Source organism: Bos indicus x Bos taurus, chromosome 9 (assembly GCF_003369695.1).
Source record: "Bos indicus x Bos taurus breed Angus x Brahman F1 hybrid chromosome 9, Bos_hybrid_MaternalHap_v2.0, whole genome shotgun sequence".
NCBI classification, from domain to species: Eukaryota; Metazoa; Chordata; class Mammalia; order Artiodactyla; family Bovidae; genus Bos; species Bos indicus x Bos taurus.
In genome coordinates this window covers 67,487,034-67,513,564 of record NC_040084.1, presented here as the reverse complement: position 1 = coordinate 67,513,564, position 26,531 = coordinate 67,487,034, and the positions used below count along the sequence as shown (strand labels likewise).

The 26,531-nt window shown below is 38.9% G+C and overlaps 1 protein-coding gene across 6 annotated transcripts in view; it reads right to left on the bottom strand.

The window, feature by feature from the left end:
* The window catches only part of LAMA2 (laminin subunit alpha 2), a 693,105-nt gene that overhangs the window by 245,048 nt on the left and 421,526 nt on the right, over window positions 1–26,531 (bottom strand). For 3 of the 6 annotated variants that reach the window (XM_027551497.1, XM_027551499.1, XM_027551498.1), the window contains 4 exons: window positions 13,736–13,822; window positions 7,772–7,983; window positions 2,375–2,481; window positions 1,361–1,624 (listed from right to left, as the gene is read on the bottom strand). In XM_027551497.1, coding sequence (XP_027407298.1) covers window positions 1,361–1,624; window positions 2,375–2,481; window positions 7,772–7,983; window positions 13,736–13,822 — 670 coding nt within the window. The remainder of the gene's footprint in view (window positions 1–1,360; window positions 1,625–2,374; window positions 2,482–7,771; window positions 7,984–13,735; window positions 13,823–26,531) is intronic. The other 3 variants (XM_027551500.1, XM_027551501.1, XM_027551502.1) reach the window with 1 other exon arrangement.

Sequence of the window (26,531 nt, the reverse complement as noted above, 5' to 3'; positions counted from 1 at the left end):
CCCCAGCTTCCATTCTCTTGAATCTAGTGAATCATTCTAAGTCACATTTCTGCTAGTCAATTACTGGTACACTGAAGTACTCGAATCTTCCTGCTCCATCCAAGACTCCTCCAATGGGTAAGTTTTGCTTGGGCACTCCCAACTGGCCTGGCCAAGAATTTGAGATTTGGGCAGAATTCATTCAGTGAGTCTTTTCTATCCATAGTTTTTTCCCTCTCTCCTCCCACAGGGACAGACCCAACATTTCAGCACAAGTCTCCCTGCACATGATGCTCCATCCCCATTCCCCTTCACTGGAGTCTCCTCCAGTAAATCTCTTGGCATTTGCTCCTTGAAGGATCTGAGCCAACACACAAACTCTATGATGTAGTTCCTACTATGGATGAAGAAGCTGAATTACAAAAAGATATAAGAAACAGTTTTACGGTGGACCAGAAGTGTTGCAGCTGGGATTTGACCTCAGGCAGTCTGATATCAAAACCAGTTCTTTTCAAATGTCAATAAAGAGGCAAGAAATAAAACTATAAATTTGTTCTTCTGCCTTCCTCCCTCATCTTCCTCCCTTTCCCATCCCCCTTCCTCCTTCTTTTACCTCTTCCTTTCCTACTCCTTCTCCATCTCCTTCTTCTATTCCCTACCCTTAGTTCTCACCTAAGCTCTGATTCTCCACTGACAAGTCCTGTGTCCTGGTACTCAGCATCTTGGCCTCAATCCTATTCCTCTCTCCCTGATCCTCTCTTCCTCTCTCTCCCTTCCCAAATTCCTTCCTTCCACCATTTGCTTTGTCTTGCCCCGTGAGAAGGAGGATCAAACTTTTATAGTAGAAGACATGCTACCTTCTTTTGTGCATGTTGTAGATTTCCAGTGTGTGAAAATGTGTGTCTTGTGTTTGTTGTATACATGGACAAAATTATAATGTGGTAATGTAACAGTCACTAGCTATGATGAAAGGTCAGTCAAAGGTCAGATCAGTGGGCTGGATTTTCTTAGGCAAGTCACTTTCTTTGTCAGATTTCCCTTCATTCATTTGTTTGTTCCCTTCATTTGCTCTAAAATGATGCCTGGGGTTCTTTCCCCTTTTAAGATGTTAGTTTGCTACAGACACATTTTTCTTTGTTTTCTACATATCAATGATCACTTGAAACTTTTGTGACCCTATGAACTTGAACGAGCTTTAAATAAACGTTATCAGTAGCTATTTTTTAAAGGCAAGACTTCAATCAGGAATTGCCAAGTTTTCGCATTTGCAATTCACACACTTAGCAACCATTATGTAGTAAAATGGCACCAGGACAGGTCAGCAGCAGCACACGGAACACAGCACGCTGAGGCAAGAGCCATGCAGCACCTCTCGAATTACCGGAGCCGCAGGCCGATAGGCTCCCCGAGGGCATCCGCTGGAGCCGCTGGCGCCCCACCTCTGGGGAGACCCCAGCACCCACTGCGCTCTCTGTGGCTGTTCCTCCTGTCGGTGCACCTGCCTGCTGAGGTTGCATCGTTTCCCTACGAAGCCTGATTTACAGACACATCTTCCTGTAATATCACACCACGGTGTCACAGAGCCCATGGGACTGCATCCACAGGACACACAGATTCGCTTCTTTGGGTCCCACCACATAGTGGGCTTTAAAAGCCAATGGAAAAATAAAAACAAAAAAAGAGAGCATACATGTTATTCAAGAGATAGAGGCAAATAATATTTTTAAACCTCCTACAGAATGGCCAATTTGGCATCTGAGAAATGCTTGGTTCTGCTTAACAGTGTTTATCATGAGAAATTACCTATTTATGTGAAAGAAATAGTGCAAATCCATGTACTCTCATGGAGGAATCTCAAGGTGCTCGGCATACTGAAGGCAGGGTAACGTATCCAGGAAAAGAGAGCAACGTATTTTGATTTTTGTTTCATTTTAGCAAAATGGTATCCAAGAAATCCTTTGATTTGCTTCTATACTGAAAAATTTTGTTGAGCAGAATGCTCACTGGAACTTTAAATGATGGAACTAGAACAAAGTGCTTGATAAAAGCAAAGGGTATGACATTTTTTTCTCCTGCCAAAAACATAAAGGCAAAGGAAAGAGTATGTGACTCACCATGACAGGGATTAAATTTGTATGTGGTTTCAGAAACACCTAAATTAAATACTACATAAATTCACTACCAAGGAAATGTGTCAATAGGTTGAGGGTCAAATGCTAGTGTATGGCAAATGTTGTTCTATTTTCTTTTTAATTTCAATGATCACAGTAATTTTACATGTAGAATGAGATATTCTTGAACTTGTCTTTTAATATACTCGGGTATAGGTCATTTCTGAAAGCCAATGACAAGTTTGAAGGAAGAAGTAATTCACCGGTCAGCTCCAACTTCTTACCTTACACTCATCACACCGACGTCCCTGCACGTTAGGTTTGCATTCACACTGTCCCGTCTGAGCGTGGCAAACCTCAGAGAAGGAGCCGTTGGCATTACAGTGACAAGCTGCAAAGAGAGGAGAGATCTGTGGTTGGGAAATGTATTCTAATAGTCTTCAGAGGTTTATTAAATAATGGAACACTGGTCATAAAGTTTTAGAATAGAATGCTTTCTGATTGCTAAGTGTTCTTGTTCTGTTAGGCATTATATCATCTGATCTTTACAACAACTCTGTAAGCTGTAGAGATGAATTATGAAAGCAAAAGCACAGTTCCTGGCACATCATATGTTGTAAAAATATTATTGTCACCATTATTATTCCAGTTGTAAGAATGAAGACACTGAAATTCAAAGTCAGACAAGGCCACATGATTAGTAAGTGAATTAGCAGATTTCAGGTAAAATGTTCTTTCCATCACTCCTCCAGCTGTTTTGCCTCTTCACAGATGCATTTGGGGTAACACAGAAAATACTATAATCTCCATATAAGTAATACTGACTCTAGAGCATACTGACTCTAGAGCTGACATAATTTTGAGAAATTATCAAAATTAATACCATCCATGGAATAATATTAATGCTACCATTAATGAAGCAACATTATCATTTCCAAATGATTATTTACTATATGCCAGTTTTTGTGTTAATTTCAAAATATGAGCTTAAGATGAAACATAAAATAAACGTAGAAATCTGAAAAATATTTAAGATTAGAAAAGTATATAAGTCATAAGAAATAAAGTAGACATGTTTCCAAAGAGGAGATCAAAGTGACAAACAGGCCGTGAAAAGATGTTCAACATCCTAGTCATTAGGGAATTGTAAGTCAAAACCACAATGAGCTACCTTACATCTGTTAAAATGGCTGCCATCAAGAAGACAAGAGACAGTAAGTGCTGGTGAGAATGTGGTGAAAAAGGGAGCCCTTATACATCACTGGTGGGAACGTAAATGGGTCCGACCACTATGGAAAAAAATACAGATGTTCCTCAAAAAACTAAAAGTAGAACTACTATACACATTCCAGTGATCTCATTTCAGGATGTATACATAAAGGAAATGTAAACAGTATTTTGAACGGACATATGCCCTTTCATGTTTATTGCAACATTATTCACAATAGCCAAGACATGGAAACAACCCAAATGCTCATCAATAGATAAGTGGATAAAAAGATGTGGTGTATACACAATGGAGGGGTTCCCAGGTGGCTCAGTGGTAAAGAATGCACCAGTTAATTCAGGAGAGACAGGAGACATAGGTATAATCCCTAAGTCAGGAAGATCCCCTGGAGAAGGAAATGGCAATCCACTTTAGTAGTCTAGCCTAGAAAAAATCTCATGGACACAGGAACCTGGTGGGCTATAGTTAAAAAGAGTCATGTGTGCGTGTACACACACACACACAGGAATATTATTCAGCCATGAAAAAGGAGGCTATCCTGCTATTTGGATAAGCCTTGAGCATATTAGTCTAAGTAAGATAAATCAGAAAGAGAAAGGTAAGTATTACGTGATATCACTTATATATGGAATCTGAATAAGTCAAACTCATAAAAAACAGTGTGAAATGATGGTTACCATTGGATGGGGGGCTGGAGGAGTAAAATTGATGTTAAGGGTACAAACTTGCAGCAAGTAGTAAATAAGAGATAGTGATCTAATGCACAGCTATAATGAACATAGACAAAAATATTGTACTATAATTATGTAACAGGGTAAATATTGCTACAATGGCAACCACATTACAATGTATAAATTTATCAAAAAGGTTGTACACCTTAAATTTACAAAAACATATTGAATAAAATGTATATAAGACAAAATTTTTTCAAAAGTGTTAGCAGTATAGCATTATAACTTTTAAAAAGCACATTTGTTTTACAACTTATATACTATCTCCAACAATAGAAAATGTATTTGATTTCAGTAATCTTTTATCATTTTCTGTTATGAAGCTGTCTGACATTATTCTGAAACATATAATAAATCAGTCTATAAATTAAGAGACTTTTTCACAAACAGAATGGCAATTAATGGTTCACTCTGTACTCTGCAAGTGTATTTTTAACAGTACATATAATTGCACTGATACCAGAATAAAAATGTGAGTGGGAGATGACACAGGCATATAGATTATTCATAGATAGTTTTGGTAAATTTTGTACAATATTTCTTATCTCTGAATACTTCAATTTGAGTACAACTTATAAATACATTATAAATAGCTACTCCATCAGCCTATGCTATTTTTCTATTCCTCTGACTGGAGGTGCTACTTAGTTTTACTGCTTTCTTAAAAATTGCTTGATTATTCTTCCAGTAGCTTGGCCTTCAGTGTCTGCTAACCTGATTCTAGTTGGGTGGTCATTAAAAAACTGTCCCCAGCCAGTTATCTTCCTCAGGTGGTAGCCTAAGGATAGTCTATGGCTTCCCTGGTGGTTCAGATGGTACAGAATTGGCCTGAAATGCAGGAGACCTCGGTTCAATCACTGGGCTTGAAAGATCCTCTGGGGGAGGGCACGGCAACGCATTCCAGTATTCATGCCTGGAGAATCCCCATGGACAGAGGAGCCAGGTGGGCTACAGTCCATGGGGTCATAAAGAGTCGGACATGACTGGGTAACTAAGCACAGCATGGTGTATAGCTGGCATGTAAGAAGAGCCTGAAGGATATATTTTCTTTAAATATCCATTTAATTTGACTACTAGAATTATTACAGAAAGAAAGAAAAATGAAGTTGCTCAGTTGTGTTCAACTCTACGACTCCATGGACTGTAGTCCCCCAGGCTCCTCTGTCCATGGGGATTCTCTAGGCAAGAATACTGGAGTGGGTTGCCATACTCTTCTCCAGGGGATCTTCCTGACCCAAGGATCAAACTCAGGTCTCCTGAATTGCAGGCAGATTCTTTACTATCTGAGATACCAGAATAATCCTGAGAATTATTATATATACTTCTAATTTCTTTACATGTTTTATATATGTGTATATATATATATATATATATATATAATATATATCAATTTAAAAAATAAATACCTTATAATTTAAAAGTCACTTTTTTATTAGAGTGGGGAACACAATGATTAAATTTACTATAAAGTCATTTAAAAAATAAAGCAATAAAGCTGGTGCTCTGGGACAACCTAGAGGGATAGGGTGGGGAGGGGGGTTCAGGATGGGGGGACACATGTATACCTATGGCCAATTCATGTTGATGAATAGCAAAAAACCACCACATACTGTAAAGTAATTATCCTCCAATTAAAATACTTTAAAAAAATAAAGAAATGAAGAATTTTAGTGCAATTTTAAAATAAAATGTATGACACAAACAATATATGTAAATTTAAAGGGCAAATTGGAAGAGATGTACTTTTTATGAACAGATCCAGGGGCAACTAAAATAATAGTTTATTATGAATTTTATTTTTGTAAAGGTTTACTAATTATGCATAGAGGAGCTATTATTTCTATGAAACGTCATAAAATAGATAATAAATAAGTTTCTGATATTTTTATATGCCGCTGCTGCTGGTAAATTGCTTCAGTCGTGTCCAACTCTGTGCAACCCATAGACAGCAGCCCACCAGGCTCCCCCGTTCCCGGGATTCTCCAGGCAAGAACACTGGAGCGGGTTGCCATTTCCTTCTCCAATGCATGAAAGTGAAAAGTGAAAGTGAAGTCGCTCAATCTAAAGAGCATTAAGAACATAATCATGTCTATACTTCATGGCAAGTGATAAAAAAATTGGTGACAATTCAAAAATGCTTTTATACTATATTCTTCTCTGTGTTCTTAAGACTTCATGCTGCAGATTCTGAATTCACCACAATAAAGAGTGGAACTGTCTCTTCTACTCTGTAGAAGAGGTTATTGGAAGATAGAAAATGAGGTCATTCAGTGAATAACACAGCTCTAGAATTGGTGAGCCATAAATATTCAAAATTACTGTCAGCATCTCTACAAAGGAGCCAACAGGTAAGAATACCCTAGGCAGCTCACTAGACAGTTTCATGTGTTAGATCCTTTAATTCCCATAGAAAATTAAAATGCTTTATGTAAATGAGGAAACTGAATCTCAGTGAGCTCAAATGTCTTGCCCAGAGTCACATTGGTAGAAAGTACAGATCCTAGATGATATGCTTGAACTGGAGAGTTTCTTGAGTGCCTAATGATTTTATACAGATGCCATAAACCCAGTGTTTAAAGGTGCTTCTGAGCCTGTTGGGAGTTTTGCTGAAAAAACTTGACAATTTACAGGTAATATTAATAGCTGTTGACTATTGCAGAGACTGGTTTGTTTTTGATTCAACAAATTGTCATGTTTAAATGACAAAACGTTGGCCCTCATCTTCCAAACCTGTGAGGAGAGAGACACATTTCTTCTTGAAGTGGGGGACTTCGCAGGTCATTGGTATTTATAGCAAAGATACTAACAGGCACAACATTGCCAGTGATTTCTGTAAAGTTACAGGTCCTGGGACCTAACTCAATGGCTAGAAGAATCCCTTCTTATATAATGAAGTCAGCAGAAGTGAATTGTTAAGCTGGTATCATAACCTGCTCTTCCTGAGGGTTATCACAGTAGGTGAAGTCGATTATGGCAGTGTCCAGCTCTGAGCTGGTCTAACAAGGATGCTCCGTCTGTTTGACTCTCCACAATAGATCTCTCTCGCATGTTACCACTAATATTCTATGCAATACCAAATAATATAGTTGAGAAATTCAAGACAAGGGTAGGAATGTACTGACTAATATGAATAAAGTCCTACAATAGCTATTCTGTGGAAGTAAAATACAGAAATGGCATTCTATGAGTAGTCTTAAGCTGATGGTTAATCATTCAACAATTACAAATGCTGGTGTGTAAGAACACTGGCAGTATATCTCACCTATTGTGAAACAGAAGAATGTAAAGTTTACATATGAAAGCATAACAGATTAAAACCTACTGACAGATACTAATGAAATAATATGGGCAGATCAATGTATTTCAAGAAAGTGATTAGAATTGAGATCAACAATAAGGATAAATAGGGCCTAATTTTCAAATTCTTCTTTCCTGTCATAGATAAAAATTTACTTAAAAGTCTTTATCCCATGTGTAAACAGAAATATGTGTATCATTTGAAAAACAATGATACTTCAATAATGCAGCAATTTTGAGAGGATTTAATCTATTAGTACAAAGGAAATGTATTAGAATATTCAGACTCTGTGTATAGGCTGGATATCTATCTTACATGTATTACAGGTAATTTCCTACTCTCCAATCCCCACTCAAGAACTCATCAGCTACTTTGAGGAGCAATGCATCAATTCTGTCAGGGGCATCAATAGTTCACGACTTACGCTGACAGTTCTTTGCATCAACCGCATCTCCAAAATATCCATCAGCACAGAGCTCACAGTACCGGCCTGTTGTACCTGGCTTACATATCAGACAGGAGCCAGACAAGCTGTCACAGCTGCCAGGAATGGAGAAGTCAAGGTTGTCATTGCATTGGCATGGCTGACACGATCCTCCAGGTACAGAAGGTTGTCCAAAATAGCCTTCCGCACACCTAAGGTGAAAAATTTCATCAGTGAGTATTTGGGAGGAACCCATGAAACCCACTGGGGGCAATGTTTATGTATTTATTTTATTCTATTTCTCTCCCAGGATGTTTTCCCTTTAAGTGCTCCTTTTTTTCAAATGCAAGATGATTAAAAGAATGTTTTCTCTGTTACTGCAGTGTAGATACAAGATGAAATCCTGCCAGCTTCACTAGTAATTAGATTTCAGCCAGAGGGGGGAAAAAAAAACACCTTGTCACTGGAACTGAAGATGAGACCAAAGCATAATAAGAGATCTGCTGTTGGCACTCCGGAGGGATCCAGGTCCACGTTGGAAAGCCTTTGTAGTACAACACATCATATGTATCTACTCCAATTGGTTGTTTTCTGTACAAATATGTAAGGTTCACATTTTTTTTGTTGTTGTTGCAGCAAGAGCTTGTTATGAGGAAGTAGGCTCACAAGGAAGTACAGTAGTAAGAATTCAGAATGTATTAAGTAGAAAATCAAAAGAGCCTCATTATTTGTGTGGGGCTATATCTCTGCATAGGCTTTTATATATTTGCATATACATACAGAAACAGATTTCCATTGAAGAGTCTTTACCAAGGAGAAGCAGGCATGCTGCATATTACAGTAAAATGCCATAACGTGAGGCTTAATTGTCCCCACATCTCTCATTAGCAAACTCTAGTTCTTTTTTTTTTTAAGGACTAAATACTACTTTACATATTTACTGGAAAAATAAAAATTCATTTATTTAGGAGGCATGGGAGATATTGTTTTAAATTTTGTATCAGATTTCCCTTTAACCATGTGTTCTGTTTTAAAATGTTACTTAATGTTACAGATGCACAGATACACCTTTATAGGAAGCACTTATTTGTAATCTACTCTGTCTTCTCTTTCAGTTACATTTGCTCATGCTGCATATTAAGCTTTACTTGCCAAAGGAGACATGAAACAGTGCATCTGAACTTTTATGGTCAAGCTACTAGCTCCGTTATCTGTGCCATCTTAGCAAAACAGAAAGTCCTTTACAGCAAGGGTCAGAATTGAAGGGGAATAAAAACAATGTGGGAGAATATATTTCAATAATACTGTGTTTCAATAATACTGTGTTTATGCTCACTTACAGATATAAAAGTCACTGTGTAGAGAAAAATCCTCTCTACTATAGAAAAAGGAATGGTTTAAATCTAGTATATCATATAAGAACACTTTAATAATATGATTGTGGGAGAAAGTTATTAATTTTATAAGTAAGATACATTGATAATTCAAAGTGTTCTAGAAAATTTACAGGTGCCATAAGCCTGTAGAAGATTTATCATAATTTTAATAAGATTACTAGTTTTAACAAAACATTTTATGAATTGTGAAAGTCACGATACAAATATTGCTTGGAAGAATACTGCCACCTCCAAATACAATTGCTTATTAATTCTCTATTGTAAAATATGAACTAATATTTCAGTGCATAAAATCCACCCCCCCCCAATCCCTTAAGGAGTGGTATTCAGTAAAGATAACAAGAAAATCCTTTTAAATTTTAACCCAATTCTTCTTGCCTTACTTGATATTCAGAGCTCATGATCACATCCACATATATTCACATCTCATTTTGTTTACCATTAAGAGAGTGACTTTGCTCCACTAGAATAGCAATATACAATGATCATTATCACAGACAACAAAACCCCATTATTTTCAGCTCACTTTTCTGACTTGCTGCCCCCAGGAGAGATGGCATTATATAACAAGATCTAGAAATTTTTTTAAACAGACACCAATTAATCAGTCTGAAATTCTCCCACAACAATAATTTTAAAAACCAACTCAATCCACAAGAAAATAACTACAATTAAATAGAATCACTGGAGGAACATCTGTCTTTTTGTTGTAGGACATGTAAGGAGACTTACTGAATATACATGATACATCATTTCATACGCCACTTCACTGAAAATGAGCATTCAGATTTTATTACACGCGCGTGTGTGTGTGCATGTTTATACATAGAATAGTATTCTTAAGAGATTTACAGAAATGTTTCAACAGAAATTAAAAAGTAGAGCCAGTGTCATCAGCATTTAGGTCACTTTTTTTTTTCTCTATGATCTTTTTAATTCCTCTTGATGCTCTGACAGTCATCTTTTTTTGACCATCAAAACACTGTCTCCTTGATTTTCTGTATTTTCTCCTCTTGTCCAGACCATAAAAGCCTAGAATCTTAGCAAAGTGCCATGATGAATACCCAATTCCTTCACCCCTGGTTCTCTTCTTTTACTTTTGTTTAAACATTCCCTAGTCAGAGGAAGGCAGTAATATCTCAAAGTATGAGTGCTCTGACCCCAAGCAAAAGTTTCTGAAAACTGTAACCAGTGCCTTACATGTGACAGACTATCTGTTCACATTTTGTCATATTTTGCTTTGCCATCCTCTTGGTCACGAGTTTTCTCCATTCCCTCAATTCAAGCAGCAAGGCCACCTGGGCTACGTGACTGAGTAAAGGGTTCTGACGGGAAGGAAAGCAGAAAGATCAGAATCTTCTGGACTTGGGTTTTAAAAATCACCATTTCTATGAATGTGGCAACTCTTTCTGCAATGCATGCCCAAACAGGAAAGGGATGGAGTTAGAAAGGCAAATGGAGGAGAAAGGATGAGAGCGGAAATGTTGGTGGGCCCCGGTGTACAAAGTAAACAGCAGTATGTGTCCTGTGTTCCCACAAATGATAGGAAAGTAGTGGAGAGAGTTACTGGACCTGAGGGGAGAGGTAATCAGGTGGACAGTAAACAGAAAGAGGTCAGCAGAAATGCGCTTAGATGAATTACTCAGGACAGACTGACCCCACTATATGCCCATTGCCCAAAATCCAGTCTATCTCTCTCTCTCTCTCTCTCTCTCACACACACACACACACACACACACACACACACACACACTCTCGCAAGCATTCAAGCCTCTTGGTACTAAGTAAGCTTGTTAGACTTTGGTTCTAACCAAAGCTAGAGGTGGAAAGTAGGAGAGAAGAGAAAAAAACATTAAAACAAATTTTTAAAATTTGAACATAAGTGACATATAACATTGGGTTTAAGTTTAAAGGATACTTGACTAAGATTATATGTCCAAGCTCTCACAGTTCTTACATATAAAGAATTTGATCTCAAAGTAGAAATTAAACTGAGATAAAAATATAAAGTTATAATTCCCATCTATCTGAGCTATAGTCTGAGATACATTCTAGCTATATAATAAAACTAGGGGATTTATGGTCACCCAAGATTAGAAAATGCTGAGTTAAACTAACTGAAGAGATGTTTTTCACTCCAGGACTGGTCAGAACTTTTGACAAGCTAATAGATGCTTCCCAGACTTCCATGATCATAGAACTCTATTCCAAGAACATCTATAGCTTTTGAAACACAGCTTCAGTTTTTCAAGCTGATTTTGTGTAAATGATGTGCATAACTGATTACTCTAATCACTCCCAGAATAGTTTTGATTACAAAATTTTCAGTGCAACCCACATCTCTTTCCTTCCCTGACCCTTATTCTCTCTCACATCTACTTCAGCTGGCACATCTGCCAAAATGTTTCTAATTGTTTGGATCCCCCAGATGGCTCAGAGCTCAAGAATCCACCTGTCAATACAGGAGAATCAGGAGACACAGGTTTGATCCCTAAGTCCCCTGGGTCAGGAAGATCCCCTGGAGTAGGAATTGGCAACCCACTCTAATATCCTTGCCGGAAAAATTCCACAGACAGAGGAGCCTGGTGCACTACAGTCCATGGGTCAGAAAGAGTCGGATACGACTGAGCACGCAATGCACACAAATATACTTTTTGGCTCATACAGAGGAATGATAGACTAAACATTCCTGGAAGGCCCTGATCCAAATTTTGGCTAGAAAAATATAATATCACATATTTCATATAATAATAGTTTAAGATTATATTTGAAAAACTTGAGTTAGAGGCAAGATATGCCATATGATAAGCTGCCTATGCATGTTTCTACCTTCTTTTGAATCAAATTAATAGACTTTAGAAAGGAAATCATCCTTTCTTTCAAGCATCTCTTTCCTAGGTGAATTTTATTATTCAGACTAGAATGTTCTCCAGAATACAATCAACTATTCTCACTCACATTAAAAATGTGAGCTGCTTGAGGGCAAGGATGGTAGGGTACATCTGCTTATAACCTGTGTTTAGTTTAGACCTGTGCTCAGCACATAATAGCTGATAAACAAATGTTTATTAAATAAAATGTAGGCGTTTAAATTGTAGGTGGCTCAGAAACCACTGTCTAACATGTAGAAAATACATATTATGGAGCAGAGCGGTACAAATACATCAGAGACTAAGCTCACCTAGATTGGTGGATTAAATGGCCTTGTATGACAGCACAGCTGTCATTTTCCAGTTGCTAAAAAAAAAAAAAAAGTTGCCTGTAGTGAGCCAGAGTGGTTAGGCATTTGATGTAAATCTGTCCAGGCAATGGTATGCTCTGCTATTACAGTAAGTAATATGCATGTGCTGCTGCTGGTAAGTCGCTTTAGTCGTGTCCGACTCTGTGCGACCCCATAGACGGCAGCCCACCAGGCTTCCCCGTCCCTGGGATTCTCCAGGCAAGAACACTGGAGTGGGCTGCCATGCATGTGCCCTCCTTTAAATAAAAAAAATAAGCACAATCAAAGACTCTCAGTTTCTCGATTAAAATTGAATCCTCTTTATTTCAGCTCTGTTCCTCCATTACAAATTTACAAATGCTGCCGTACTCACAAACAGTACTTGTTGCTGCTCAGAGCTGTCATTGGCACTTTGTCCACAGACTGCTAGCTGCTGGCTGAATTCTCTCTGGGTGACTGGCCCTTGCTTCATTAACTTTATGCAGTCTGGTTGAAACAGACCTGATGGCTGCCAAGAGGACAGGAAAGGATAGGCAGAAACAGCCTTCTGCGGTGTTCACCTTGGTGATGCTGGGTGAAAGCAGGTCATTTCCTCTACCCCTCCCTCTAGTTCCACCCCTGCCTAATCTCTAGCAATGGCAGCAAAAGGGACTGTTTTCAATGCTACAACCAGAGAGTTGTGTTGGTCAACAATATCATGGGAGAAATTTGTTCCATTTTCAGTAAACCTGAAATACGGAAGAAACTTTTCCTTGGAAAGATTTTAGGAGAAAAAATAATCACTCAAGTTACAGAAAATAATATCCTGGATCCAATGCAAAACAATCTAGTAAAATCAACAGGAATTAAAATATTGACTTAGAAACAATTAGATGGGCATATAAATCATGAAAATAATTACATTTGGTTTCAATTTTCAAATATATTTAAGGTGAATTATGGATCACTTGCTGAACTATGAACTATACACTTAAGCTACACTTTAAGGACAAAAAGCTAATTATGAAAAATAAATGTTGCCAATGTAGACAGCAAGATAAATCTTAAAGTGCATGACTTTCCACTTGAGCAATACTTTCTAGAAAGATTGCAGGTTAATGCTTAACCTTTAAGATTAAAACATTAATCAAACATTCTCTGAGTGAATGGAGATTTATGGAGCAATTTCTAGAGAATAAATAAACTATAAGAATATAATGCATTTGTTTGACAAGTGTGGTAAGAAACTTTATTTCAACTCACCAAGTGTGGTGGCTTTTCTGGGGCAGTGCAAAAGATGATGATGCCTGTGGTTTTATAACTCCCAAGGTGGAAATCACAGTGAAAGACAGTTGAGTACATGCTTACCTCTCACAGCGTTGTCCTGAGTACCCAACAGGGCATTCATCACAGATCAAGCCAAGACTTCGGTCCATATGGCATGTCGGGCTAAAGCTATGTTGATGCCATTGGAGAACAACAGGGACAAGGAAGAAACACATACACAAAGTCATTAGTAGAATGTTTTCATTTCTCTTCTTTCAATATTGCTGTGACAAAAGGGTACGGGGTAGTCATTCTCATCTCACAGATGGAGATTAGGGTCTGGGAAGTCAAGGGTGAAATGATACGCCTATTTCTTCAGATGTGAATACAGTCCAGTGGAAAAGTGTCCCTGTAACATGTTAGTAATTGATATTTGAGTGTTCTGTGTCCCCAAACATCAGGAACAAATGGGATCCTACAGCTGCTCTTGAGGGATTCCTCAGGCCTGCCAGCGTGAGGCACTCCGCCCATGACAAAGGTCATGAGGAAGGAGGCTCGACATACACAAAGGCGGGATCGAGCCTCAGGAGTCTCCCTGGAAATCCTCGAGCATCTGCCCCCATAACCAGAGCCTGCCTACTTTACTACTTTGTGCTCTTACCTACACCTCTGACTTTACGGGGGTCTGTCCCCCACCACCTCTTTCAGAGAAGGAGTTAACTTAGAGCTCCAGTTAATAATAATTCCTGGGCGTGACAGGAGTGTTTTAACCTACAAACTCCTCTGAAGTTTCTCTAGCCTGCCTGACAGGCTTGTCTGGCCACATGTGATTGCTCACAGCCTCCCAACTGTGAGAGGCACGAGATGCTTTAAACCTTCTAAAAACAGGTTTTTAAGAGAAGTTAGAAAACTATTAGTATAAGTATAATGGGCTGATTAGAAATTGTATTGGTAAAGGGTTTTTCATTTGTTGAGCCAATGTTTGTTGCTAAGTCTCCACATCCCCTGCCCTTACACACATTAATGAATATATAGAAGAAATAAGTATTAACCTTTGATACTAATCATGTTAGACCTTAGGCTAAGTAAATTCTTTCCTTAATTAAAACCCACTACACCCTCACCCTATAGGAATGTAACTTTATCTGGTACCTTCAGAAGGTGGAATCTTTTTTAAGAATAATCACCCCTGGAGAAATAAGTGTCCTGGTTGACTGACCGCTGTCACAAGGAGAGGGTCATAAATTGTCAGCAGGCCCCCTGGCCAGAAGATGATGTAACACCCCTAAGACCTCTGTATACATTTGTATGAAGCACCTGACTTTGATAAAAGTCAGGACTGCTGACCCCACGTGGCTTTTGCATAACATCTCAGTGTATAAAAGTAGACCATGGAAAATAAAGAATTGGGATCAGTTTCTCGAAATACTGGTCTGCCCATGTCACACTCTCTCTTAAACTCTGGCTGAGTCTCCATCTGGAGCACGGAACCCACCAAGCTTACTAATTTTGCCTGGGCTTCTAAGATCCAACCGGGGAGGCCTCAGTGTCTCCTCTCCTTTGGGAGAACAGAAGGACACCTGCGGCCTATGTAAGTGGTGCAAACTTCTTGTCTTGAAGTTTTACTGGTCTCCTGTGTAAACCAAGCTACTCAGCCTCTTTTCTCCACTGAATTTTCCTACTGAGTTATCCTCATTCTATTACTCTTTACATCTCTAATTAATATCTAATTGAAGCTATTGTATCCCGATCCTCGCCGACGCCGTCCCTGCTTCGAACTCCCTGGATCAGCTGGTGCTGGACCTCGGCAAGGCCTGGCAGAACATAGTCTTACATGTTTTCTCTCCAGCCAAATCCTGATGAATTTGAAGCAACCCAAAGGAACCTGTTATAGATTTTGGAAAACTCAGAATGTGGTCATGGAAGCAGTGATAGTGGTGGTGGTGGTGATGGGGTTCCTCTGCCCAGTACTGCTGTCATGGGTGGCTGGGTGCGTGCGTGCATGTGTGTTCAGGCCACTGCCCATGTGTACTCATGGGTCAGCTGTTTACACAGATGGAACTCTTGGAAAAGCTTTCAGATAAGATCAAGCATATTCTGCCTAAATTTCTAACAAATCCAAACAAACTAGAACCATGTTGCCATTTCATATTTCTGTTATGTTCCAAAGTTTGCCTCTCTGCATGTATTTCTATTTGGGGTCTGAAATAACAGAGTTGAATACCAAGTCAGGAATCAGCAGTGTGATTATGTGCTAGCTTTAGCCTTCACCAACATGCTCAACTCTGGCCATATTTCTTTGTCTTGTGATACCTTTCATGCATAGACCCTTACCCCGAGAGTGACACAATGGCTCTCCGAAGAGCCATCAACTGTTTTGAATTCTGTGAGTTCTGCTACTTAACCATTTTGAAAGGATATGCCCCCAATTAATCTTTCTCCCATCATGCTTTCCCTAAGTAGATTTATTTTCTATTATATATGACAGGACAATTCAGTATAATCTTGCTTGATGGTTAAATGAATTAAAGAAAGAACAACAAATTTAACTGCAAGTCTTGAATTCATTTTACTCTTGACAGTTTCATGACTTTGAAATACTTTCTTAACTTTTGTGCAGGTCAGATCACGGGTACTATTTTTTAATATTATCCTTGTGGCTTAACTCATGGTAGTCCTGTAAAGATTTAATAATTTCTTTATTTTTAATTGAACTATACTTGATTTAAAATATTGTTTTAATTTTGGGTATACAGCAAAATGACTCAGTTCTATGTATATATCTTTCAGATTATTCTCTATTATAGGTTATAAGAAGATATTGAAGAGTTCCCTGTGTTATACAGTAAGTCCTTGTTGCCTATCTATTTTATGTATAGTAGTTTGTGTCCGTTAATCCCATATTACTAACTTATCCCTCCCCTACTCACTTTCCCTTTCGGTAACCATAAATTTGTTTTTTACATCTGTGAGTCTATTTTTATTCTATATATACATTCACTTGTATTATTTTTTTGGATTCTACATGTAAGTGATATAATACTTGTCTTTCTTTCTCTGACTTACTTCATTTAGTATGATATTCTCTAGGTCTATCTATGGTGCTGAAAATGGCAGTATTTCATTCTTTTTGTAGCTGAGAAATATATATATATATATATACACACACATATACACGCACATGCACCGTGTGTGTGAGTATGCATGCTCAATTGTGTTCGACTCTTTGTAACCGTAAGGACTGCAGTCTGTCAGGCTTCTCTGTTTATGGAATTTTCTGGGCAAGAATACTGGAAAAGGTTGCTATTTCCTACTCCAGGGGATCTTCCCAACCCAGAGATTGAACCCATGTCTCCTGCATTGTCAGGCGGATTCTTTACCACTGAGCCACCTGGGAAGCCCATCTTCTTAAACCAATTGTCTGTTGATGTGCACTTGGGTCATTTCTATGTCTTGGCTGTTGCAAATAGTGCTGCTATAACATTAGGGTACGTGTATCTTTTCAGATTAAGAGTTTTTGTTTTTTTCTGGATATATGTCCAAGAGTAGAATTGCTGGACCACATGGTAGCTCTATTTTCAGTTTTTTAAGGAACCTCCATGCTATTTTCTGTAGTGGATGCACCAATTTAGATTCCCACCAGCAGTGTAAGAAGATTCCCCCTTTTCTCTAAACCTTCTCCAGCATTTATTATTTGTAGACTTTTTGATGATAGTCATTCCGACCAGTGTGAAGCAATAATTCACTGTGGTTTTACTTTTCATTTCTCTAATAATTAGCAATGAACATCTTTTCAGGTGCCTACTGGTCACCTGTATGTCTTCTTCAGAGAAATGTCTATTTAGACCTGCCCATTTTTTGATTGGGTTATTTTTAAAGATTTAATAATTCTTACATGTTGATAGTAGCAAGCTATTAGAACCAAGTAGTTTTATCATTAAAACAAAACAAAACCCCACAGAAGTATCATCACAGATGCAGAAAATAAACTTCTGATTACCACAGTGTAAGGGAGGGGGGATAAATTGGAACATTAGGGTTACATATACATACTGCTGTATATAAATTCTACAACATGGATCTATGTGTGCTCAGCTGTGTCCGACTCTTTGTGGGTCCATGAACTATAGCCTGCCAGGCTCCTCTGTCCATGGAATTTTCCAGGCAAGACTACTGGAATGGATTGCCATGCCCTCCTCCAGAGGATCTTCCCGAACCAGGGATAGAACCCATATTTCTTGCATCCCTTGCATCAGCAGGTGGATTCTTTACCACTAGAGCCACCTGGGAACAAGAACCTACTGTATAGCACAGGGAATTCTATTCAGTACTCTGTAAAGGCCTACATGGGAAATAAATCTTTAAAAAAAGAGTGGATATATTAATATGCATAACTGATTCACTTTGCTGTACACCCAAAACCAACACAACAGTATAAATCAACCACAGCCCAATAAAAATTAATATTTTTTTTTCAATTCAGTGAAGCATTTTACATGAATCTGTTGAGGTAAATGGGGAAAATTCTGGTCCGATACATATTGAGTATACAAATCTTACTCAAATTAAAGATGTCACATTAAGGTGGCTACTACAAGCAGAAGAACAAGCCATCCTCAGCCTGCGATCTATGAGAGGAGACCCATCTTTCAGAGTGTAGCCTGTGGGAGCACACCAAGGGGAGCACACCAAGGGTGGTTTTCTTGGCAAGAGTATGACTGCATTGAAGAGAAGAGGCACATGTAAAAATGGAAAGAAACATTTTTTTTTAATTTCTCACTCCATGATTTACTATTGTTTTCAGACATAAAAGGAAGACTGGATTTTGACAAACCTCTAGAATGCATGTATGCCTTCCTTTAAAATTGGCATTATTTAATCACCTTATCATCTACAGAGAAAGTAATTCTTAACTAAAAAAAAACCCTAGGGTCCCCACCTATGTGGGACTATGATGACTGAAAGGAAACCACGCTCTCCTATGCAAAGATGGTGAAGGAATAGGACAGGGAGACCACTTTCTCCCCCACAAATTCATCAAAAGATCATTTGAATGCCGAGCAACTTCCACAAAACAACTCCTGAATGCTGGCGGAGGACACCAGGCAACCAGAAAGGAAGCCCATTCTGTTTGAAAGGATGTAGGACAAAATATAAAGACAAAAAGAGAGACAAAAGAGTTATAGACTGAGACCCGTCCTCAGGAGGGAGTCATGAAAGGAAGAGAAGTTTCCAAACAGTAGGAAACCCTCTCACAGGAGGGTCTGAGGGGGTTTTTGGAATCTCAGAGAGCAACGTAAACAAGAGAAAACAAACAAACAAAAAAACACACACAGAATATGCTCCTAACCACAACTGCCAGCAAAGTAGCTCAGAAGCTCGTATCCGCCACCAGCAAGCGGGGGCTGGACGAACAGGGGTGGGCTGTGTAATCGATGCTTAGGGTAAGGACTGGGTCTGAATGCCCTGAGGACAATCTGAGGGAGCTAATGTGAGACAGCAACTCAAACTGTAAGATCACCAGAGAGAGAAAAAAAAGAGATCTTTCCCGAAAAAGGCTCTAAGGTGCAGCCTGGCCTGCTCACAGAACAAAGGAGTGCGTGAATACCAAAAGACAGCTAGCCAGCACTGTACAGGCCTCTCCCAGAGGCAGAGAGGTAGATGTGTGACAGCCAGAGCCAGAAGGCAAGGGGTAATCTTGGCTCCAGAGACCGGCATCCTCCACCAAACTGTGAGCAGGCTCCCAGTTGCTAACCACATCTTCCTGGGATCCTGGACAGTTGCCATTTCCCAGGAAGGTCACAGCCTGAGATCAACTCCTCAGAGGAGACACACAGCACACCTGAGACGGTGCCTTCATGGCACTCCTGGGAAACTGAGCAGCTGGGGCCAGGGAGGTGATTAAGATGCACAGCCCACTTGGGACAGTGCACTCACCAAGCGCCTGGTCACCTGAGCTGCTCAGACCTGGGAAGGGCATAAAACACACACTCAGCTGAGTCTATGCCCTTGCGGAGGACCTGAGAACCTGAGCATCTTAGACCTGGGTAATGTATGAAATGCAGGGTTCACTTTGGACAGTGCCCCTGCAGAACATTCTGGAGCCTGAGCAGTGTAGACCCAGGAAGAACACACCACCTTGAGCTGGGGCAAACCCAGTGTGGTCTATATACTGTGAGCACTCCCTACACACACCAGCGATATTTATTTGCAGGGTCCATCCCTCACCACAACACAACTGAACAAGTGAGCCTAAATAAATGACCACATTTTCCCCCTGTGTCAGGGTGGAAATTAGACACTGAAGAGACTTGCAAACAGAGGAAGCCAAAATAAACGAAGAGGGAACCGCTCTGGAAGTTACAGGTGCAACAGATTAACACCCTGTAGTTAACATTGAATAAGCATTGGAGGGGGCCTATAGACCTTGAGAACAAGTGAAAGCTGGAACAAGGAACTATCTGAAACTGAATTGACCCCACACTACCCACAAAAGCTCCAGAGAAATTCCTAGATATATTTTTACTATTATCACTTTAAAATTTTTCTTATAATTTAAGTTCATTATCATTCCTTTAATTTTTATTTTTATAACCTATTACCTTGCAAAAAAAGACCCTATTTTAAAGCAAATTTCATATATATATTTTTCATAATTTTTGTGATTGATTTTGTTTTATATTTTTAATATTGTTTTTTTTTTTTTTTTGAGAGTCTAACTTCTATTCTAGATTTTTAATCTTTGTTTTTGGTATTTGTTATCAATTTTGTACCTTTAAGAATCTAATCTTCAGTATCCATTTTCACTTAGGGGTGTGATTACTGGCTTGATTGCTCTCTCCCCTTTTGACTCTCCCTTTTCTCTCCCAGGTCACCTCTATCTCCTCCCTCCCTCTTCTCTTCTCTACTTAACTCTGTGAATCTATCTCTCTGGGTGTTCTGGGCTGTGGGGAACACTTAGGAAACTGATTACTGGCTAGATTAGTCTCTCCTGTTTTGACTCACCCTCTGTTCCTCCTGGTCGCCTCCATCTCCGTCCTCCCTCTTCTCTTTCTATGTAACTCTGTGAATCTCTCTGGGTGTTCCAGACTGTGGAAAGCCCTTAGGAAATCGATTACTGGCTAGATGGCTCTCTCCCCTTTTGACTTCCCCTCTTCTCCTGGTCACTTCTGTCTCCCTCCTCACTCTTCTCTTCTCCATGTAATTCTGTGAACATCTCTGGGTGTCCCTCGCTGTGGAGAATTGTTTCACCATTAACCTAGATGTTTTATGATTTGTGCTGTATGGATGGAGAAGTCTTGAGGCTACTGTAAGAATAAGACCGAAAGCCAGAGGCAGGAGGCTTAACTCCAGAACTTGAGAACATCAGAGAACTCCCAGTTCCAGGTAACATTAATAAGACATGAGCTCAACCAAAGGCCTCCATACCTACACTGAAACCAAGCTCCATCCAAGAACCAACAAAATCCAGAGCAAGACCACCATGCTAATTCTCCAGCAAAGCAGGAACGCAGCCCTGAGCATTAAAAGACAGGCTTTCCAAAGCCATGCCAAACCCATAGACACCCCAAAACTCACTACTGGACACTTCACTGCACTTCTTAAAGAAGAGATCTAGCTCCACCCACCAGAATACAAATGCAAGCTCCCCTAACCAAGAAACCTTGACAACCACTAGTCCAACCCCACCCACAGGGAGCAAGCCCCACAATAAAGAGGAACCAAGAACTTTCAGAGCACCGAAGAATTGATGCTTTTGAACTGTGGTGTTGGAGAAGACTCTTGAGAGTCCCTTGGACTGCAAGGAGATCCAACCAGTCCATTCTGAAGGCGATCAGCCCTGGGATTTCTTTGGAAGGAATGATGCTAAAGCTGAAACTCCAGTACTTTGGCCACCTCATGCAAAGAGTTGACTCATTGGAAAAGACTCTGATGCTAGGAGGGATTGGGGGCGGGAGGAGAAGGGGACAACAGAGGATGAGATGGCTGGATGGCATCATTGACTCAATGGACGTGAGTCTGAGTGAACTCTGGGAGTTGGTGGTGGACAGGGAGGCTTGGCGTGCTGCAATTCATGGGGGTCGCAAAGAGTTGGACACGACTGAGCGACTGAACTGAACTGAAGAACTTTCAGCCTACAGAGAGGGCACTCCAAACACAGCAATCTAAACAAAAGGAAAAGGCAGAGAAATATTTAGCAGGTGAAGGAACATGATAAATGCCCAGTAAACCAAACAAAAGAGGAGGAGACAGGGAGTCTTGCTGAAAAAGAATTCAAAATAATGATAGTACAGATGATCCAAAAATCTTGAAAACAAAATGGAGTTACAGATAAATAGACTAGAGACAGGGATTGAGAAGATGCAAGAAATGTTTAACAAGGACCTTGAAGAAATAAAGAAGGGTCAATCAATAATGAATAATGTAATAACTGAGATCAAAAGCACCCTGGAGGGAATAAACAGTAGAATAACTGAGGCAGAAGAGAGGATAAGTGAGGTGGAAGATAGAATGTTAGAAACAAATGAAGCAGAGGGGGAAAAAGAAAAAAGAATTAAAAGAAATGAAAACAACCTCAGAGACCGCTGGGACAATGTTAAATACCCCAACATTCAAATAATAGGAGTCCCAGAAGAAGAAGACAAAAAGAAAGGGGAGGAGAAAATACTTGAGAAGATAATAATTGAATACTTTCCTAAAATGAGGAAGGAAATAGCCACCCAAGTCCAAGAAACCCAGAGAGTCCCAAACAGGGTAAAGCCAAGTCAAAACACCCCAAGACACATATTAATCAAACTAACAAATATCAAACACAAACAGCAAATATGAAAAGCACCAGGGGAAAAGCAACAAATTATACACAAGGGGATTCCCCATAAGGATAACAGTGATCTTTCAATAGAAACTCTTCAGGCCAGAAGGGAATGGCAAGACATACTTAAAGTGATAAAAGAGAAAAACCTACAACCCAGATTACTGTACTTAAGGATCTCATTCAGATATGAAGGAGAAATCAAAAGCTTTATAGACAAGCAAAAGTTGAGAGAATTCAGCACCACCAAACCAGCTCTTCAACACAGATCTTCTCTAGACAGGAAACACAGAAAAAGTTTATAAACTCGAAACTAAAACAACAAAGCATATGGCAATGTGTTCATACTTACCAATAATTACCTTAAATGTAAATGGGTTTAATGCCCCAACCAAAAGACAAAGACTGGCTGAATGTATACAAAAACAAGACCCCTATATATGCTGTCTACAGGAGACCCACCTCAAACCTAGGGACACATACAGAGTGAAAGTGAAGGGCTGGAAAAAGATATTTCATGCACATGGAGACCAAAAGACAGCAGGGGTAGCAATACTCATATCAGATAAAATAGACTTTGAAATAAAGACCATGAAAAGAGACAAAGAAGGACATACCTATGAAAAGATCAATGAAACAGAAAATTAGCAAGGGTACACAAGCTTTAAATGAAACAATGGACCAGTTAGACCTAATTGATAGCTATAGGACATTTCATCCCAAAACAACAATTTTACCTTTTTCTCAAGTACACACGGAACATTCTCCAGGATAGATCACATCCTGGACCATAAATCTAGCCTTGGTAAATTAAAAAAGGCTGAAATCATTTCAAGTATTTTTTTGATCACAATGCAGTAAGATTAGATGTCAACTACAGGAAAAAAAAAAACTATTAAAAATACAAACAGATGGAGGCTAAGCAACATGCTTCTGAATAACCAACAAATCATGGAAGAAATCAAAAAGTAAATAAAAATATACATAGAAATAAATGAAAATGAAAACACGACAACCAAAAACCTATGGGATTCAGTAAAAGCAGTTCTAAGAGGAAGGTTCATAGCAATACAAGCTTACCTCAAGAAAACAAAAGAAAAATAAAATGAATGACCTAACTTTACACCTAAAGCAACTAGAAAAAGAAGAAATAAAGAAACCCAGGGTTAGTACAAGGAAAGAAATAATGAAAATTAGAGCAGAAATAAATGAAAAGGAAACAAAGGAGACTATAGCAAGAATCAAGAAAACTAAAAGCTGGTTCTTTGAGAAGATAAATAAAACAGACAAACCATTAGCCAGAGTCATCACAAAATAAAGGGAGAAGAATCAAATCAACAAAATTAGAAATGAAAATGGAGAAATCACAAAAGAACACAGAAATACAAAGGATCATAAGAGACTACTATCAGCAACTATATGCCAATAAAATGACAACTTGGAAGAAATGGACAAATTCTTAGAAAAGCATAGTCTTCCAAAATGGAACCAGGAAGAATTTAAAATTTTAAAAGACCCATCACAAGCATGGAAATAGAAACTGGAAACAAAAATCTTCCAACAAACAAAGCCGAGGACCAGATGGCTTCACAGGTGAATTCTACTAAAAATTTAGAGAAGAGCTAAAACCAATCCTGGAGAAGGCAATGGCAACCTACTCCAGTACTCTTGCCTGGAAAATTCCATGGACAGAGGAGCCTGGTAGGCTGCAGTCCATGAGGTCGCTAGGAGTCGGACACGATTGAGCGACTTCATTTTCGCTTTTCACTTTCATGCATTGGAGAAGGAAATGGCAACCCACTCCAGTATTCTTGCCTGGAGGATCCCAGGTACGGGGGAGCCTGGTGGGCTGCCATCTATGGGGTCGCACAGAGTTGGACATGACTGAAGCAACTTAGCAGAGGCAGCAGCAGCAACACCAATCCTACTCAAACTCTTTCAGAAAACTGCAGAGGAAGGTAAACTCCCAAACTCATTCTATGAGGCCGCCATCACCCTAATACCAAAACCTGACAAAGATGCCACAAAAAAAGGAAACTACAGGCCAATATCACTAATGAACAGAGATGCAAAAATCCTCAACAAAATTCTAGCAAACAGAATCCAACAACATATTAAAAAGATCATACATCACGACCAAGTGGGCTTTATCCCAGGGATACAAAGATTCTTCAATATTTGCAAATTAATCAGTGTGATACACCACATTAACAAATTGAAAGATAAAACCCATATGATTATCTCAATAGATGCCTTTGACAAAATTATGATAAAAACTTTCCATAAAGCAGGTATAGAAGGAATATACCTCAACATATTAAAAGCCATATATGATAAACCCACAGCAAACATTATTCTCAATGGCAAAAAATTGAAAGCATTTCCCCTAAAGTCAGGAACAAGACAAGGATGCCCACTCTCACTACTACTATTCACATAGTTTTGGAAGTTTTAGCCACAGCAATCAGAGAAAATAAAGAAATAAAAGAAATCCAAGTTGGAAAAGAAGTAAAACTCTCACTGTTTGCAGATGACATGATCCTCTACATAGAAAACCCTAAAGACAACACCAGAAAATTACTAAAGCTCATCAATGAATATAGTAAAGTTTCAGGATATAAAATTAATACACAGAAATCCCATGCATTTCCATACACTAAGAATGAGAAAACAGAAAGAGAAATGAAGGAAACAATCCCATTCACCATTGCAACGAAAAGAATAAAATACTTAGGAATAAATCTACCTAAAGAAACAAAAGACCTATATATAGAAAACTATAAAACACTGATGAAAGAAATCAAAGATGACACAAATTGATGGAGAAATATACCATGTTCATAGATTGGAAGAATCAATATAGTGAAAATGAGTATACTACCGAAAGCAATTTATAGATTCAATGCAATCCCTATCAAGCTACCAATGGTATTTTTCAGAGAACTAGAACAGATAATTTCACAATTTGTATGGAAATACAAAAAAAACCTCGAACAGCCAAGCAATCTTGAGAAAGAAAAATGGAACTAGAGGAATCAACCTGCTTGACCTCAGAGTATACTGCAAAGCTACAGTCATCAAGACAGTATGGTACTGGCACAAAGACAGAAATACAGGTCAATGGATCAAAATAGAAAGCCCAGAGATAAATCCATGCACCTATGGACACCTTATCTTTGATAAAGGAGGCAAAAATATACAATGGAGAAAAGACAATCTCTTTAACAAGTGACGCTGGGAAAATGGTCAACCACCTGTAAAAGAATGAAACTAGAACACTAACACCATACACAAAAAATAAACTCAAAATGGATTAAAAGTCTAAATATAAGACCAGAAACTATAATACACCTAGAGGAAAACATTGGCAGTACACTCTCTGACATGAATCACAGCATGATCCTCTATGACCCACCTCCCAGAGTAATGGAAATAGAAGCTAAAATAAACAAATGGGCTTAATTAAAAGAATTAATCTCAAAAATATACAAGCAGCTCCTGCAGCTCAATACCAGAAAAATAAACGACTGAATCAAAAAAATGGGCCAAAGAACTAAATAGACATTTCTCCAAAGAAGACATACAGATGGCTAACAAACACACGAAAAGATGTTCAGAATCACTCATTACCAGAGAAACGCAAATCAAAACCACAATGAGGTACCATCTCACATGAGTCAGAATGGCTGCTATCAAAAAGTCTAGAAACAATAAATGCTGGAGAGCGTGTGGAGAAAAGGGAACCCTTTTACACTGTTGGTGGGAATGCAAACTAGTATAGCCAGTATGGTGAACAGTGTAGAGATTCCTTAAAAAACTGGAAACAGAGCTGCCATACAACCCAGCAATCACACTGCTGGGCATACACACTGAGGGAACCAGAAATGAAAGAGACATGTGTATCCCAATGTTCATTGCAGCACTGTTTACAATAGCTAGGACATGGAAACAACCTAGCTGTCCATTGACAGATGAATGGGTAAGAAAATTGTGGTACATACACACAATGAAATATTACTCAGCTATTAAAAAGAAAGCATTTGAATCAGTTCTAACAAGGTAGATGAAACTGGAGCCTATTATACA